Raw genomic sequence first — 18,074 nt, 5'->3', positions numbered from 1 at the left:
CTCCTGAGACGGTCCACAGCCAGGAACCTCCTGAGACGGTCCACAGCCAGGAACCTCCTGAGACGGTCCACAGCCAGGAACCTCCTGAGACGGTCCATTGCCAGGAACCTCCTGAGATGGTCCACTGCCAGGAACCTCCTGAGATGATCAACGGTCCGGAACCTCCAGCTCCATGGCCAGAGCCTTCCCCTGCGGCGATGTCCAGTCCAAACATGACGTCCAGTCCAGATCCATGGCAGGAGCCCTCCTCTGCAGCGATGCCCAGTCCAGACATGGCGTCCAGCCCTAGGTCCAGTTCAGGCATCCCGCTCATCCTCAGCATCTAGGTCCAGTCCAGGCACAGTGTTCAGCCTGGGTCCATGGCTGAATCCGCAGGATGAGCGGGTTCTTCGGCCCGCACCAGAGCCGCCACCAAAGATGGTGGATCTGCAAGCTGAGCGGGTTCTTCATCCCGCACCAGAGCCGCCTCCGATGCTGGCAGATCCGCGGGATGAGCGGGTTCTTCGTCCCGTACCAGAGCCGCCTCTGATGCTGGCGGATCCGCGGGATGAGAGTGTACTTCGTCCTGTACCAGAGCCGCCACCGACACTAGATACCCCCCTAACCCTCCCTTTTGGTTTCAGGTTTTGCGGCCGGAGTCCGCACCTTTGGGGGGTGGTACTGTCACGTCCTGACCATAGAGAGTCCTTATTTTCTATGGTAGAGAAGGTCAGTGTGTGACTGGGGGGTTAGTCTAGTTTATTATTTCTATCTGGATAAGAGCGTCTGCTAAATGACTTAAATGTAAATGTAAATGTTCTAGGTTTGTTTTTCTATGTCGGTGATTGTGTATGATTCCCAATTAGAGGCAGCTGGTAATCGTTGTCTCTAATTGGGGATAATATTTAAGTAGCTGTTTTTCCCACCTGTGTTTATGGGATATTGTAGTTCGTGCACATAGAATCTATGTTGTCTATGTTGTTAGTTTATTATTAATTGGTTTTTCTCTTTGCTTAGTTTCACTTTCTATTAAATAATGTGGAACTCAACATCCGCTGTGCCTTGGTCCGACATTTATTCTAGCGAACGTGACACATGACATCCTCTCTCAATGACTTACAGATTGGTGTCATCTTGCCATTCTCCTGTTTCAACTCATCGAGTTGACCCTGGGAGAATTGCAAACTGTTCTTCAGGTCCTGCTCCTCTCTGGTCAGGTCATCCATTTTTTAAATTAGTTGACTCCACCAGTAATTGGACACAACACTTGAAGCTATTTTCTTGCTGTTGTAACAACTTCTTGTAGAGCCATTTTTAAATATAAAAAATCCTTTGCCTGTGATAGAGAGACACCACTGTCCTCAACAGTACTCCCTCCGTGTCACGGCTGATTTCCTCCTCTTCGTCTGAAGAGGAGCAGGGAGCAGGGATCGGACCAAAACGCAGCGTGGTAAGTGTCCATAGTTGTTTTTAATTAAATAAACCGAAACACTACAAAACAATAAACAAAACGTGAATAACCGAAACAGTACCGTCTGGTGAAACAAACAAAGACACTGAAACAAACACCCACCAACAAACAGTGAAACCCAGGCTACCTAAGTATGATTCTCAATCAGAGACAACTAATGACACCTGCCTCTGATTGAGAACCATACTAGGCCGAAACATAGAAATCCCCAAATCATTAAAAAAAACAGCTGCCCAAAGAATTCAGACTGTTCTGGAGTACCTAATAAACCAGCACTTGCACTTGACCCCCCTACCCCCACCTTCTAGCTCTGACTCTACTAATAGTTACGTTATTGAGGAAACATTTACTTTCGATGCTTGTGATGTGTGGTTGTCTCACCTTGTCACATTCTGACCTTAGTTCCTTTGTGATGTCTTTGTTTTAGTATGGTCAGGGCGTGAGTTGGGTGGGCAGTCTATGTGCTTTTTTCTATGATTTGGTATTTCTGTGTTTGGCCTGGTATGGTTCTCAAAAAGAGGAAGCTGTCAATCGTTGTCCCTGATTGAGGACCATACTTAGGCAGCCTGTTTTCACCCTTGAGTTGTGGGTGATATTTTTCTGTCTGTGTGTTCCACACGGAACTGTTTCGTTTTTTGTTATTTCACTTTGTTATTTTGTATTTTTCTGTGTTCTATTAAAAGCATCATTAGTCCTGCACATTGGTCCTGCGCATTGGTCCTGTGTCACGCCTTGGTCATTATATTTTGTGTTTTTGTTATATGTTTGGGTAGGCCAGGGTGTGACATGGGTTTATATGTTGCGTTTCGTATTGGGGTTTGTATTATTTGGGATCGCGGCTGATTAGGGGTGTGGTATAGGCTTGGCTGCCTGAGGCGATTCTCAATTAGAGTCAGGTGCTTATCGTTGTCTCTGATTGGGAACCGTATTTAGGCAGCCTGAGTTCGCTTTGTATTTCGTGGGTGTTTGTTCCTGTCTTTGTGTAGTATTCACCAGATAGGCTGTAATTAGTTTCACGTTCCGTTCTGTTGTTTTTGTATTTAGTATTCAGTTATTTCATGTACCGCGACTCATTTCATTAAAGTCATGAGTAACCTACACGCTGCATTTCGGTCCGACTCTCTTTCTTCAACAGATGAACACCGTTACAGTAACACCCGGACCGAGCAGCGTGTAAACTGGCAACGACGTAGACAGCTGGAGCAACAAAAGGAAGGTAGAGGCATGGAGTATACGACGTGGGAAGAAATCGACAGGTGGCCGGCCGACCCAGAGAGAGTGCAGGAGCCCGCCTGGGATTCCCTGCAGCAATGCGAAAGAGGGCTATAGGCGAATGGATTTGAAAAGGAAAACACGGCGACGCAGAGCGAAAACCGAAAGTAACCCCCAAATATTTATTGGGGGATAGTGCAGAGAGAGAGTGGCTGAGTCAGGAGTCAGACCTGAGCCTACTCTCCCTGTTAATTGTGAGGAGCAGCAATATAAGGACTTCTGGTCTTGGGAGATGATATTAGACGGAAAAGGACCCTGGGCTCAGCCTGGAGAATATCGCCGTCCCAAGGAAGAAATAGATGCGGCTAAAGCGGAGAGGCGCTGGTATGAGGAGGCAGCACGGCGACGCGGTTGGAAGCCGGAAAAGCAGCCCAAAAATTTTTTTGGGGGGAGGCTAGAAGGGAGAATGGTTATGCCAGGTAGGAGACCTGCGCAAACTCCCTGTGCTCACCGTTGGGCTAGAGAGACCGGGCAGGCACCGTGTTATGCTATGGAGCGCACGGTGTTTCCAGTGCGGGTGCAGAGCCAGATGAGGCACATACCAGCCCTTCCTCTTGGCCGTGCTAGAGTGGGCATCGAGCCAGGTAAGCTTGGGCAGGCTCGGTGCTCAAGAGCTCCAGTGCGCCTGCACGGTCCGGTCTATCCAGAGCCACCTCTACACACCAGTCCTCCGGTAGCAGCTCCCCGCACCAGGCTTCCTGTGCGTGTCCGCGATCCAGTACCACCAGTTCCAGCACCACGCACCAGGCCTCCAGTGCACCTCGCCTGTTTAGCGCAGCCAGAGCCTTTCTCCTCTCCTGCGTTGCCGGAGTCTCCAGTCTGCCCAGCGCCGCCAGTGCTCCCAGCGCCGCCAGCGCCGCCAGCGCCGACAGTGCTCCCAGTCTGCCCAGCGCCGCCAGTCTGCCCAGCGCCGCCAGTGCTCCCAGTCTGCCCAGCGCTCCCAGTCTGCCCAGCGCCGCCAGTGCTCCCAGTCTGCCCAGCGCCGCCAGTGCTCCCAGTCTGCCCAACGCCGCCAGTCTGCCCAGCGCTGCCAGTGCTCCCAGTCTGCCCAGCGCCGCCAGTACCGCCAGTCTGCCCAGCGCCGCCAGACAACCAGTCTCTTCCAGATCTGCCAGACAACCAGTCTCTTCCAGATCTGCCAGACAACCTGACTCTTCCAGTTCCGCCAGCCAGCCAGGATTTACCGGAGCCTACTACCTGCCTGAGCTTCCTCTCAGTACTGGGCTTCCTCTCAGTACTGGGCTTCCTCTCAGTACTGGGCTTCCTATCAGTACCGGGCTTCCCCTCAGTCCCGGGCTGCTTCGGTCCCGAGCTGCCCCTCAGTCCCGGGCTGCCCCTCAGTCCCGGGCTGCCCCTCTGTCCTGAGATGCCCCTCTGTCCTGAGATGCCCCTCTGTCCTGAGATGCCCCTCTGTCCCGAGCTGCCCCTCTGTCCCGAGCTGCCCCTCTGTCCCGAGCTGCCCCTCTGTCACGAGCTGCTCCTCAGTTATGTGGAGATCTGGGTGAGGACTATTAGGCCATGGTCGGCGGAGAAGGTGGATTATCCCAGGATGCGAAGGGGAGGAAATAGGACATTAATGGAGTGGGGTCCACGTCCCGAGCCAGAACCGCCACCATGGACAGACGCCCACCCGGACCCTCCCTATGCTCTTGAGGTGCGTCCGGGAGTCCGCACCTTAGGGGGGGGTTCTGTCACGCCTTGGTCATTATATTTTGTGTTTTTGTTATATGTTTGGGTAGGCCAGGGTGTGACATGGGTTTATATGTTGCGTTTCGTATTGGGGTTTGTATTATTTGGGATCGCGGCTGATTAGGGGTGTGGTATAGGCTTGGCTGCCTGAGGCGATTCTCAATTAGAGTCAGGTGCTTATAGTTGTCTCTGATTGGGAACCGTATTTAGGCAGCCTGAGTTCGCTTTGTATTTCGTGGGTGTTTGTTCCTGTCTTTGTGTAGTATTCACCAGATAGGCTGTAATTAGTTTCACGTTCCGTTCTGTTGTTTTTGTATTTAGTATTCAGTTATTTCATGTACCGCGATTCATTTCATTAAAGTCATGAGTAACCTACACGCTGCATTTCGGTCCGACTCCTCTCTTTCTTCAACAGACGAACGCCGTTACATCCTGCACATTGGTCCTGCACATTGGTCCTGCGCATTGGTCCTGCGCATTGGTCCTGCACATTGGTCCTGCACATTGGTCCTGCGCATTGGTCCTGCACATTGGTACTGCGCATTGGTCCTGCGCATTGGTCCTGCACATTGGTCCTGCACATTGGTCCTGCACATTGGTCCTGCGCATTGGTCCTGCACATTGGTCCTGCACATTTGTCCTGCGCATTGATCCTGCACATTGGTCCTGCACATTGGTCCTGCGCATTGGTCCTGCGCATTGGTCCTGCGCATTGGTCCTGCGCATTGGTCCTGCGCATTGGTCCTGCACATTGGTCCTGCGCATTGGTCCTGCGCATTGTTCCTGCGCATTGGTCCTGCACATTGGTCCTGCACATTGGTCCTGCGGATTGGTACTCCGATCCTTCCTACTACTCCTCGTCAGAGGAGGAAGAAGACCGTTACACACTTAGCTATCTTAAGATGAATGCACTAACTGTAAGACGCTAATTGACTAAAATGTAAATGTATGTATATGATGTTTTGTATAGACATTATGGATAGTATGTGAATAGAAAAGGTGTGTAAAGGAGCAGTAGTTATATAGGATGAGACTTGACTAGAAAACACTATATATACATATAAAGTGGGTAAAACAGTATGTAAACATTCAGTGACCAGTGTTCAGTTGAAGTCGGACGTTTACATACACCTTAGCCAAAAATATTTAAACTCAGTGTTTCACAATTCCTGACATTTAATCCCAGTAAAAATTCCCTGTTTTAGCTCAGTTAAGATCACCATTTTAAGAATGTGAAATATCAGAACAATAGTAGAGAGAATGATTTATTTCAGCTTTTATTTCTTTCATCACATTCCCAGTGGGTCAGAAGTTTACATACACTCAATTAGTATTTGGTCTCATTGCCTTTAGATTGTTTAACTTGGGTCCAACGTTTCGGGTAGCATTCCACAAGCTTCCCACAATAAGTTGGGTGAATTTTGGCCCATTCCTCCTGACAGAGCTGGTGTAACTGAGTCAGGTTTAGTTTAGTTTATTAATTCGACCATTTTATAAAACAAGAACACATAAATCATAAAAGCCATACATGCACATGAATAAAATCATTGAGGATTACACACAATAAAGTCTGGGACTTATTTCCATTGTGGTCCTCTTGAGACAAGATGGCTAGACAAGATCGAACAAAGTATGGCAGTGAAATAATGAAACAAAAATAAAGAAGAAGAACATCTCTCATCATTCCAGTTACATCATGGGAAAACTTGTTTGTAGGCCTCCTTGGTCACAAATGCTTTTTCAGTTCTGCCCACAAATTTCCTATCGGATTGAGGTCAGGGCTTTGTGATGGCCATTCCAAAACCTTGACTTTGTTGTCCTTAAGCCATAACTTTGTAAGTATGCTTGGGGTCATTGTCCATTTGAAAGATCCATTTGCGACCAAGCTTTAACTTCCTGACTGATGTCTTGAGATGTTGCTTCAATATATCTACATAATCTTCGATTCCCATGATTCCATCTATTTTGTGAAGTGCACCAGTTCCTCCTGAAGCAAAGCACCCCCACTTTATGATGCTGCCATCCCCGTGCTTCACGGTTGTGATGGTGTTCTTCGGCTTGCAAGCCGCCCATTTTTTCCTCCAAACATAACGATGGTCATTATGGCGAAACAGTTCTATTTTTGTTTCATCAGACCAGAGGATATTTCTCCAAAAAGTATGATCTTTGTCCCCATGTGCAGTTGCAAACCGTAGTCTGGCTTTTTTATGGAGGTTTTTCGAGCAGTGTCTTCTCCTTGCTGAGCGGCTTTTCAGGTTATGACGATACATGACTCGTTTTTACTGTGGATATAGATACTTTTGTACCTGGTTCCTCTAGCATCTTCACAAGGTCCTTTGCTGTTGTTCTGGGATTGATTTGCACTTTTCGCACCAAAGTACGTTCATGTCTAGGAGACAGAACGAGTCTTCTACCTGAGCGGTATGGTCAGCGTGGACCCATGGTGTTCATACTTGCGTACTATCGTTTGTACAGATGAACGTGGTTTCTTCAGGCATTTGGAAATTGCTCCCGAGGATGAACCATACTTGTGGAGCCCACAATTTTTTGGGGGCTGATTTCCTTTGATTTTCCCATGATGTCAAGCAAAGAGACACTGAGTTTGAAGGTAGGCCTTGAAATACATCCACAGGTACACCTCCAATTGACTCAAATTATGTCAATTAGCCCATCAGAAGCTTCTAAAGCCATGCATAGGCACAGTCAACTGTAGACGTATGACCCACTGGAATTGTGATACAGTGAATGATAAGTGAAATATTCTGTCTGTGAACAATTGTTGGGAAAAATACTTGTGTCATGCACCAAGTAGATGTCCTAACCGACTTGCCAAAACTATAGTTATTTTACAATACTTTTTATGGAGTGGCTGAAAAATTACTGTTTAACAGTCTGATGGCTTGGAGAATCTGTTTTTCAGTCTCTCGATCCCAGCATTGATGCACCTGTGCTGTCTCCACCTTCTAGATGGTAGGGGGGTGAACAGGCCGTGGCTTGGCTGGCTGATGTCCTTGATGATCTCCTTGGTCTTCCTGTGACACCATGTGCTTTAAATGTCCTTGAGGGCAGGCAGTGTACCCCCGGCTACCACACCACCCTCTGGAGAGCACTGCGGTTATTGGTGGTGCAGTTGCTGTACTGGGCGGTGATAAAGCCCAACAGGATGCTCTCAATGGTGTATCTGTAGAAGTTTATGAGTGTCTTAGGGGCCAAGACAAATTCCTTCAGCCTCATGAGGTTGAAGAGGCGCTGTTGCGCCTTCTTCACCACACTGTCTGTGTGGATTGACCATTTCAGGTTGTCAGTAATGTGAACACCGAGGAATTTGCAGCTTTTCACCCTCTCCAATACGGCCCATTGATGTGGATGGGGCGTGTTCCTTCTGCTGTCTCCTGAAGATCACGATCAGCTCTATCATTTTGCTGACGTTGAGGGAGAGGTTATTTTCTGGCACCACTCCGCCAGAACCCTCACCTCCTCCCTGTAGGCTAACTCATCGTTGTTGGTAATCAGGCCTACCACTGTTGTGTCATCTGCAAACTTGATGATGGAGAAAGAGACCATGCAGTCATGAGTGAACTGGGAGTACAGGAGGGGGCTGAGCACTCACCCTTGTGGGGCTCCCCTTGTAGAGGATCAGCATAGCGGAGCAGTTGTAGCCTACCTTCACCAACTGGGGTCGGCCCCTCATGAAGTCCAGGACCCAGTTGCACAGGGCAGAGTTCAGACCCAGGGCCCCGAGCTTAGGGATGAGCTTGGAGTGTACTGTGGTGTTGAAGGCTGAGCTGTTGTCTGAACAGCATTTTTACATAGGTATTCCTCTTGTCAAGATGGGATAGGGCTGTGTACAGGCAATTGCATCAACATGGATCTGTTGGGGCGGTATGCAAATTGTAGTGGGTCTTGGCTGTCAGGTAAGGTGGAGGTGATATGATCCTTAATTATCCTCTCAAAGCGCTTCATGATGACAGAATTGAGCGTTATGGGGCGATAGTCATTTAGTTCAATTACCTTTGCTTTCTTGGGTTCAGGAACTGGGATGGGGAGAGATTGAATATGTCTGAAAACATTCCAGCCAGCTGGTCTGCACATGCTCTGGGAACCTTGTGAGGGTTAACACTCTTAAATGTGTTACTCATGTCAGCCACGGAGAACAAGAGCTCACAGTCCTCGTGAGTGGTGGTGGCCCGCATCGGTCCCTGCCACATACGTCTCATGTCTGAGCTGTTGAATTGTTACTCCATTGTTTTGCCTGTCTGTTTGCCTTATATAGGTCATAGCTGGACTGTTTGTACTCGTCCATGTTCCCAGTCACTTTGCCGTGGTTAAATGCGGTGTTCGTGCTTCCAGTTTTGTGAGAATGCTGCCATCTATCCACGTTTTTTGGATTGAATAAGTTATAATTGTCACAGTGGTAACAACATCCTCTATGCACTTCCTGATAAACTTAGTCACTGTGTATGCGTCAATATTATTTTCAGAGGCAACCCGGGAACATATCACAATCTTGAAGCATAGATTCCGATTGGTCAGACCAATGTTGAACAGTCCTTACTACGGGTACTTCCTGTTTAAGTGTCTGCCTATAGAAGGGGGTTGGGGGGGGGGGCAGAATGGAGGCGTGATCTGATTTTTCTAAGGGCCGTCCCAGAAGGGGGCGTCCCAGAAGGGGGTAGCCGTCCCAGAATGGGAAGTAGCAATGGACAAGAATCCTCTGTCAACACTACAGTCAGCACAGCCAGGGAGGGCTGCATTCCAGGAGTTGTTCCCTGACCGGGTGACTTGACCAGGAAAATTTCCGGCCCTAGTCAGGTAACACGTTTAGAAACAACTCCTGTCGCTACATAAAATAATGTAAACACTTTCGGACAACCCGCTTACACTACATTCTACATTCTACATTCTACATTCTACATTCTCCATTCTACATTCTACATTCTACATTCTACATTCTACATTCTACATTCTACATTCTACATCCTACATTCTACATCCATTCTACATTCTACATTCTACCTTCTACCTTCTACATTCTACATTCTACATTCTACATTCTACATTCTACATTCTCTAGGGTGTTGGTTCAATTGTTTGGTTTGTATTTTTTTTATGACCTTCTTGGTTTCTGCTCAGAACTTCTTAATTGCATGTTTGATTTTCTTGAACCTATTTTCTCGCAGTGTCTATCTAAGACCGTTTCCTGCTCTATAAATATTTTCACCTTGAAAATACCATTGTGAGACATAATAAAGGAATGGCAATCAGAATCAGGCATACTTCTGAGGAAATCCTTTACTATTTCCTGTCATGAACAGTGATTAGTTACACCAAGGTCGCTAGACAGACTATTATTTTGAAAAGCCAACCACCAATAATTTCACAACTGGAATACAAAAGAAGTGTGCGTGACAGAATATGATTTGTGATAAATTTTTCGGCTCTTGTCTTTTCTCCGTATGACATTGCAATGAGGAATGCTCAGACCTTACAAAAATCCAGGCTAAGCGATGGGTGAAGAAACAACGAATAATACACAAACACTATAGAATTGGTGTAAATTATAGAGTTTTCTTAGATCAATGTTCAAAATCGGTCATGTCGTCTTCTACCTCAGCACCAATGGATAGAATACAAAACGTGTAGCCCACAAATAGGGATGGCTGGAATCAACGTTGAGACAATGTTGCTCGTTGGTTGTGCTTTGATGGCCATACTTTTGGAACTAGTCAAATCACTATCTTCTGTATGAACAGTTGCCTGAGGAAATCACTTTGTCTTTAATCATCTAAGAAGAGGTGATTGGGAAAATAAATTAATTTCACACACGGTCGTCTTCTATTAAAACGTCCTCACAGATAGGGAGCCATGGTGACTCAAATTTCTATTCTGATGAGATAAAAAAATAAATATAGTTTTAATCATGATACGTCTTAAATATGGACCTGTAGCGTGGCCGCGGTCTCATCTTGAACAGTAATGACATTGTCTTCGGTGTCTGAAGGAGGAACGAATGGGAAAGGGGAGCTCTCGACTGGGGAGACAGGGGGAGTAATAGTTTTCTAACAAGGTTCCATGGCAGGGCAATCACTTTGGACATTGATTGCGCTGCGTCTCTGATCATGTAACTACTTTGAGAGTGGCAAGAGAGGGGCCTCTCACCATGAGACTGCGTGTGTTTCGATCGATTTATACCGGATTTTCATCTAAGATCTCACACCAAAGACCACATACAGTAGCCGATCACTGAGAGAGACCGCCCCACCTCAATTCAGCAGGAGTATGGAATAATCATTAAACCCTTCTCAGGTGTTTTTACTCTTATCATTTTCCTCATAAATTTTGGGATATTTTTTTTTTACATGATAGTTGTTGTTGGTTATTATGCCTATGTTATAATGGGTCCTACTTTAAACAAAGTACACCTTATAACAATTTTATATAGCATACATAAAGGCTTCATAAGCACTACATGAATGCTTCACAAATCATCTAATGAGCGTAAGTCACACTCTATAAATGGGGTATAAACATACATAGTGCGTTATGTCACATTTGACAATTCACCCTACTGTGGTAGGGTGTTATGTCACTCGTTAGACACCATTTACAGTGTGACATATGCTTATAGATGATTTGTGTGTGTGTGTGTGTGTGTGTGTGTGTGTGTGTGTGTGTGTGTGTGTGTGTGTGTGTGTGTGTGTGTGTGTGTGTGTGTGTGTGTGTGTGTGTGTGTGTGTGTGTGTGTGTGTGTGCGTGCGTGCGTGCGTGTGTGTGTGTGTGTGTGTGTGTGTGTGTGTGTGTGTGTGTGTGTGTGTGTGTGTGTGTGTGTGTGTGTGTGTGTGTGTGTGTGTGTGTGTGTGTGTGTGTGTGTGTGTGTGTGTGTGTGTGTGTGCGTGCGTGCGTGACGGGTGGTTGAGTGTGTGTAATCTCGGAAACCATCCCAAAAATCTTGCGTAATTACATCAGATGCTCGATTAGGTTCTGGAGAAGATGCATGAGAAAATACACTAATGAGATTAGCTAAGTCTCCACTAGCCTAAAACAGAAACTCAGCCAAAGCCCCACCCCCTTTCCAAAAACGTTCTGCTTGAAACGCCGCCCCCACCTCCTCCGCCAAACCTTATGCATCCAAATAACCAGTGACGGAACATCAAAGCACTAGAACTACTGTCGCTCGTTAGTTGTCACATCCAGCAATCTTTTGACTGACGTTAAAGATACCATTTATGTTATGTAGTCTGTCCACGAGAGATTAGGGTGTGTGTGGTGTTCTCTATGCTCTGTGTGTTGCTCAGTGAGACTGAGATGGAGCTCTCCTTTTTTTAATGCACTCATGCTTGACCCTGAGCAACAGGTCAGCCTTATCATCAACATTAATATTTGATAGCCTTTTCGTCTTAAACGCTATAAAATATTCAAAGAACTCCATTGTAAATGTCACATAAGGAGTGCCGTGGAGACCTGTGAACCAATATCTATCAAGCTATCGACTTGTTTATTTACCAAGCGGAATTTAAATCTAATTGGAATGGTGAGAGGGGAGGTAAACATGATTTCTCAACTCACTAGAGTGTGACGCATATAGAGAGCTGCCTGACCGCCTGTATTATAAAGAGCTGTCTTATAGAGAACTGCCTTATAGAGAGCAGCTGTACAGAGAGCTGCCTTATAGAGAGCAGCTGTATAGAGAAAGGGGAGCTCTCGACTGGGGAGACAGGGGAGCAGCTATACAGAGAGCTGCCTTATAGAGAGCTGCCTTATAGAGAGCTGCCTGATAGAGAGCAGCTGTATAGAGAGCTGTCTTATAGAGAGCTGTCTTATAGAGAGCTGCCTGATAGAGAGCAGCTGTATAGAGAGCTGTCTTATAGAGAGCTGTCTTATAGAGAGCTGTCTGACCGACTGACTTATAGAGAGCTGTCTTATAGAGAGCTGCCTGATAGAGAGCAGCTGTATAGAGAGCTGTCTTATAGAGAGCTGTCTTATAGAGAGCTGTCTGACCGACTGACTTATAGAGAGCTGTCTTATAGAGAGCTGTCTTATAGAGAGCTGTCTTATAGAAAGCTGTCTTATAGAGAGCTGTCTTATAGAGAGCTGTCTGACCGACTGACTTATAGAGAGCTGCCTGATAGAGCGCTGTCCTATAGAGAGCTGTCTGACCGACTGACTTATAGAGAGCTGTTTAATAGAGAACTGTCTTATAGAGAGCTGGTTTATAGAAAACTGTCCTAAACAGAGATGTCTTATAGAGAGCTACTTGACTGACTGTCTTATGGAGTCCTGTCTTATAGACAGCTGCCTTATAGAGAGCTATTTGACTGACTGTCTTATAGAGAGCTGTCTTATAGAGAGCTACTTCACTGACTGTCTTATGGACAGCTGCCTTATAGAGAGCTATTTGACTGACTGTCTTATAGACAGCTGCCTTATAGAGAGCTACTTGACTAACTGTCTTATAGACAGCTGCCTTATAGAGAGCTACTTGACTGACTGTCTTATAGAGAGCTGCCTTATAAAGAGCTACTTGACTGACTGTCTTATAGAGAGCTGCCTTATAGAGAGCTACTTGACTGACTGTCTTATAGAGAGCTGCCATATAGAGAGCTACTTGACTGACTGTCTTATAGAGAGCTGCCTTATAGAGAGCTACATGACTGACTGTCTTATAGAGAGCTGCCTTATAGAGAGCTACTTGACTGATTGTCTTATAAAGATATTCCTGGCCAGCTGCTTTATAGATCTCTTATTCCTTAGATGCTTTATTGACGTGGCGAGCTGCAGGGCCCCAGGGAACGACTGGAATGGCTGACGGGGAGAGCAGAGCAAGCCTCTGTACACCTCCTACATTATTTATGAGAACAAAGTGAGTGAGAGCTGAGGTACTTACAGGGATCATTAGGACACAACAAATCTATCCCAGTAATGTCAATACCAGCATCTCATTAATGCCCCTCCATCCCAGCTGTGAAGAGATGGGGTAAAGAAGTGGATGCTTAAGCGACAGGACTTTATGGGCGCATAAGGTGATGTAACACACAGTAACTTTAAGGTCGGAATGCCAATTAAGGTCGGAATGCCAATTAAGGTCGGAATGCCAATTAAGGTCAGAATGCCAATTAAGGTCGGAATGTTGCCAATTCAAATTGTCTTTCTGGTATAATCAAGGCTAGTCCTTCACAATTCTGGCTAAATGGAATGCACTTTAGTTCAATAGCCTATAAGTTAGGAAATGGCAGTAGGAGAGCCATTGGCAACCCACACTGTCGGATGTAGGCTGGTCTTGGATGTCTGTTTCCAGGAGAACTAAGATGAGATGGTGTATCTGAGCTGCTTCGTTGACACCAGTATAGAGTGTCAGAGGCTGACACCATGCTGCTGGCAACTTGCAACAAACTGACAGCAACAATAGAGTTGATTTTAGGTCAGTACCCAATGCATATCAGCTCAATGATGTCAAATGGGAAGGTTGATGTTACTTTAGTTCTGCCTGATTGAGTTTGACTGGCGGAACCAATCGAAAAGTTCCAATGGTGCCAACACGGTGCGCAGAGGAAGCTGGTGGGAGGAGCTATAGGAGGACGGGCTCATTGTAATGGCTGGAATGGAATTAATGGAACGGTATCAAACACATCAAATATATGGAAACCACATGTTTGACTCCGTTCCATTTATTTAATTCCAGCCATTACAATGAGCCTGTCCTCCTATAGCTCTTCCCACTAGCTTCCACTGACTGTGTGGTATAGGAGTGGGCTTCAAATGAATGTATGGCTGTAGCAGTGTGGTGTATGGCTGAAGCAGTGTAGTGTATGGCTGTAGCAGTGTGGTGTATGGCTGAAGCAGTGTGGTGTATGGCTGTAGCAGTGTGGTGTACGGCTGAAGCAGTGTGATGTACGGCTGAAGCAGTGTGATGTACGGCTGAAGCAGTGTAGTGTATGGCTGTAGCAGTGTGGTGTATGGCTGTAGCAGTGTGGTGTATGGCTGTAGCAGTGTGGTGTATGGCTGAAGCAGTGTGGTGTACGGCTGTAGCAGTGTGGTGTACGGCTGAAGCAGTGTGATGTACGGCTGAAGCAGTGTGATGTACGGCTGAAGCAGTGTAGTGTATGGCTGTAGCAGTGTGGTGTATGGCTGTAGCAGTGTGGTGTATGGCTGTAGCAGTGTAGTGTATGGCTGTAGCAGTGTGGTGTACGGCTGAAGCAGTATGGTGTACGGCTGAAGCAGTGTGATGTACGGCTGAAGCAGTGTAGTGTATGGCTGTAGCAGTGTGGTGTATGGCTGAAGCAGTGTAGTGTACAGTATGGCTGAAGCAGTGTAGTGTATGGCTGAAGCAGTATGGTGTATGGCTGAAGCAGTATGATGTACGGCTGTAGCAGTGTGGTGTGTGGCTGAAGCAGTGTGGTGTATGGCTGAAGCAGTGGAGTGTATGGCTGAAGCAGTGTAGTGTATGGCTGTAGCAGTGTGGTGTATGGCTCAAGCAGTATGGTGTATGGCTGAAGCAGTATGGTGTACAGTATGGCTGTAGCGGTGTCGTGTATGGCTGTAACAGTGTAGTGTATGGCTATAGCAGTGTGGTGTATGGCTGAAGCAGTGTGGTGTATGGCTGTAGCAGTGTGGTGTATGGCTGAAGCAGTATGGTGTGCAGTGTATGGCTGAAGCAGTGTAGTGTATGGCTGTAGCAGTGTGGTGTATGGCTGAAGCAGTGTAGTGTACAGTACGGCTGAAACAGTGTAGTGTACGGCTGTAGCAGTGTGGTGTACGGCTGTAGCAGTGTGGTGTATGGCTGAAGCAGTGTAGTGTATGGCTGAAGCAGTGTGGTGTATGGCTGAAGCAGTGTGGTGTATGGCTGTAGCGGTGTCGTGTATGGCTGTAACAGTGTAGTGTATGGCTGTAGCAGTGTGGTGTATGGCTGTAGCAGTGTAGTGTATGGCTGATGCAGTGTGGTGTACGGCTGAAGCAGTGTAGTGTATGGCTGTAGCAGTGTGGTGTATGGCTGAAGCAGTGTAGTGTACAGTATGGCTGAAACAGTGTGGTGTATGGCTGAAGCAGTGTGGTGTACGGCTGTAGCAGTGTAGTGTATGGCTGAAGCAGTGTGGTGTACTGCTGTAGCAGTGTGGTGTATGGCTGAAGCAGTGTAGTGTATGGCTGTAGCAGTGTGGTGTACAGTATGGCTGAAACAGTGTGGTGTATGGCTGAAGCAGTGTGGTGTACGGCTGAAGCAGTGTGGTGTACGGCTGTAGCAGTGTGGTGTACGGCTGTAGCAGTGTGGTGTATGGCTGAAGCAGTGTGGTGTATGGCTGAAGCAGTGTAGTGTATGGCTGTAGCAGTGTGGTGTATGGCTGAAGCAGTGTGGTGTATGGCTGAAGCAGTATAGTGTATGGCTGTAGCAGTGTGGTGTATGGCTGTAGCAGTGTGGTGTATGGCTGTAGCAGTGTGGTGTACGGCTGTAGCAGTGTGGTGTATGGCTGAAGCAGTGTGGTGTATGGCTGAAGCAGTGTAGTGTATGGCTGAAGCAGTGTGGTGTATGGCTGAAGCAGTGTGGTGTATGGCTGAAGCAGTGTAGTGTATGGCTGAAGCAGTGTGGTGTATGGCTGTAGCAGTGTGGTGTATGGCTGAAGCAGTGTGGTGTATGGCTGAAGCAGTGTAGTGTATGGCTGAAGCAGTGTGGTGTATGGCTGAAGCAGTGTAGTGTATGGCTGAAGCAGTGTGGTGTATGGCTGAAGCAGTGTAGTGTATGGCTGTAGCAGTGTGGTGTATGGCTGAAGCAGTGTAGTGTATGGCTGTAGCAGTGTGGTGTATGGCTGTAGCAGTGTGGTGTACAGTATGGCTGAAACAGTGTAGTGTATGGCTGTAGCAGTGTGGTGTATGGCTGAAGCAGTGTGGTGTATGGCTGAAGCAGTGTAGTGTACGGCTGAAGCAGTGTGGTGTATGGCTGTAGCAGTGTAGTGTACAGTATGGCTGAAACAGGTGTCTTACCGTCCTGTGCACCTTGTCCTCCAGGTCTTGATTGATCCTCTGTTGAGCTGCGTAACTGCTCTGGATCCTGCATGACAGGAAAGAGTACATAGTGATGAAACATTGGCTATGTAAGTCAGAGAATGAACATGCTTTCAAAACCAAGTATTCATTGACTTTTTTTTCAAGATGATGAATATGAAAATCCAAAGCAATGGATTTGGATTTGAAAATTATTCAATGGATATCTCTGGTTGTCTGTACTGCACTATTTATACTGTACAGTAATTATTTTTGGACGAGAATCCTAGCCTCACAATGGAAGCATGGAAAAAACAATTTCATGTGATCAAAGCAGAATTTTGAATTCCTTTCGTGCTTTTTCTTTTGGGGGGGGGGAAGCCGATGAAGAATGCATAATCAAACTGATGCATGACTCATGAATGAGCAGAGGAATTTTGGCAACGTTTCAGCGCGAGGTGTGTTTCCTTGCACAAAACACTGTTTCTGGTCGGCTTCCAAAACATTAGTGGGTTTTAATGGAATAAGCTGCTCTTCCATCTCCACTTTCCATTAGTTCAATCATTACCAGCATTAGGCTACTATCTCTTTTTTTTAAACCACACAGTGCTGCATGCCATTATCACTGGCCCTGGTCTCATGGGGGGGTTGGATACATTGTAGCATTTTTGACCCCATTGACGAAGCAGCTGTTGAGATCCATTATCACTGGCCCTGGTCTCATGGGGGGTTTGGATACATTGTAGAATTTTTGACCCCATTGACGAAGCAGCTGTGGAGATCCATTGTTAAAATAAATGTCTGTTATAGAGGAAATGACATCGCTCTAGAACTGAAGTGGGCCTGGAGGTTACGTTGCAGGATGGTCAACAATGATTTCTCTCAGAACATGTTCTGCATGCTTCATTTGTTCACTGTCACAAGTTCAATTCATATTGCTATTGCAGGGGGATACATTGGACAAATGTTTTTATTTAATTTTTTACCTTTATTTAACCAGGCAAGTCAGTTAAGAACATATTCTTATTTTCAATGACAGCCTGGTGGGTTAACTGCCTGTTCAGGGGCAGAAGGACAGATTTGTACCTTGTCAGCTCGGGGGTTTGAACTCACAACCTTCTGGTTACTGGTCCAACGCTCTAACCACTAGGCTACGCTGCCGCCCCCTAAATTGTAACACAGGTTAGTTGTAACAGGTTAAATAACTCAAATTAGAAACAAAAGGTTTTATTCAATGTGCCAATGCTTGATTAGTGTCTCCACATGTCTATGAATAATTTTTTCAAATTAATCAATTATTTTGGATTTTATATATGTATATATATTTCTCTTTTTGGATGTTTGATCTGTGGAACATTCTCCACGTATCTAAACATATATCATTTTTGATCAATAAGATATGATCTTTTTGATTCGTATTGACTTTAATGAATAAGTAAATGCTCCTATGCTCGGGGTTGGTTTTAACGCCATGTTAACGCAACTTACTCTCATCTAGAATGATATAATATAGAGATACATTCATATATTTATAGCACATTTCCATTGCTTTATGGCAACTTTGGCAGTGCAACTGAGAACATTTTGACAACTAATACAGAATATATTAAACTATGACATCCCTAAAAGATAAAAGTATTTTTTTAAACTTAAATTTAGTGTAATTTCATCCAAATATCAGTGGCATTGTTAT

The 18,074-nt window shown here is 46.1% G+C and overlaps 1 protein-coding gene across 1 annotated transcript in view; it reads right to left on the bottom strand.

The window, feature by feature from the left end:
• LOC124002292 (brain-enriched guanylate kinase-associated protein-like) overlaps positions 1-18,074 on the bottom strand; it is an 81,432-nt gene that overhangs the window by 23,947 nt on the left and 39,411 nt on the right. The window contains exon 3 of the mRNA XM_046309675.1: positions 16,382-16,448. Coding sequence (XP_046165631.1) covers positions 16,382-16,448 — 67 coding nt within the window. The remainder of the gene's footprint in view (positions 1-16,381; positions 16,449-18,074) is intronic.

This window comes from Oncorhynchus gorbuscha, linkage group LG17, assembly GCF_021184085.1.
Source record: "Oncorhynchus gorbuscha isolate QuinsamMale2020 ecotype Even-year linkage group LG17, OgorEven_v1.0, whole genome shotgun sequence".
NCBI lineage: Eukaryota > Metazoa > Chordata > Actinopteri > Salmoniformes > Salmonidae > Oncorhynchus > Oncorhynchus gorbuscha.
This window is presented reverse-complemented; position numbering and strand designations above follow the sequence as displayed.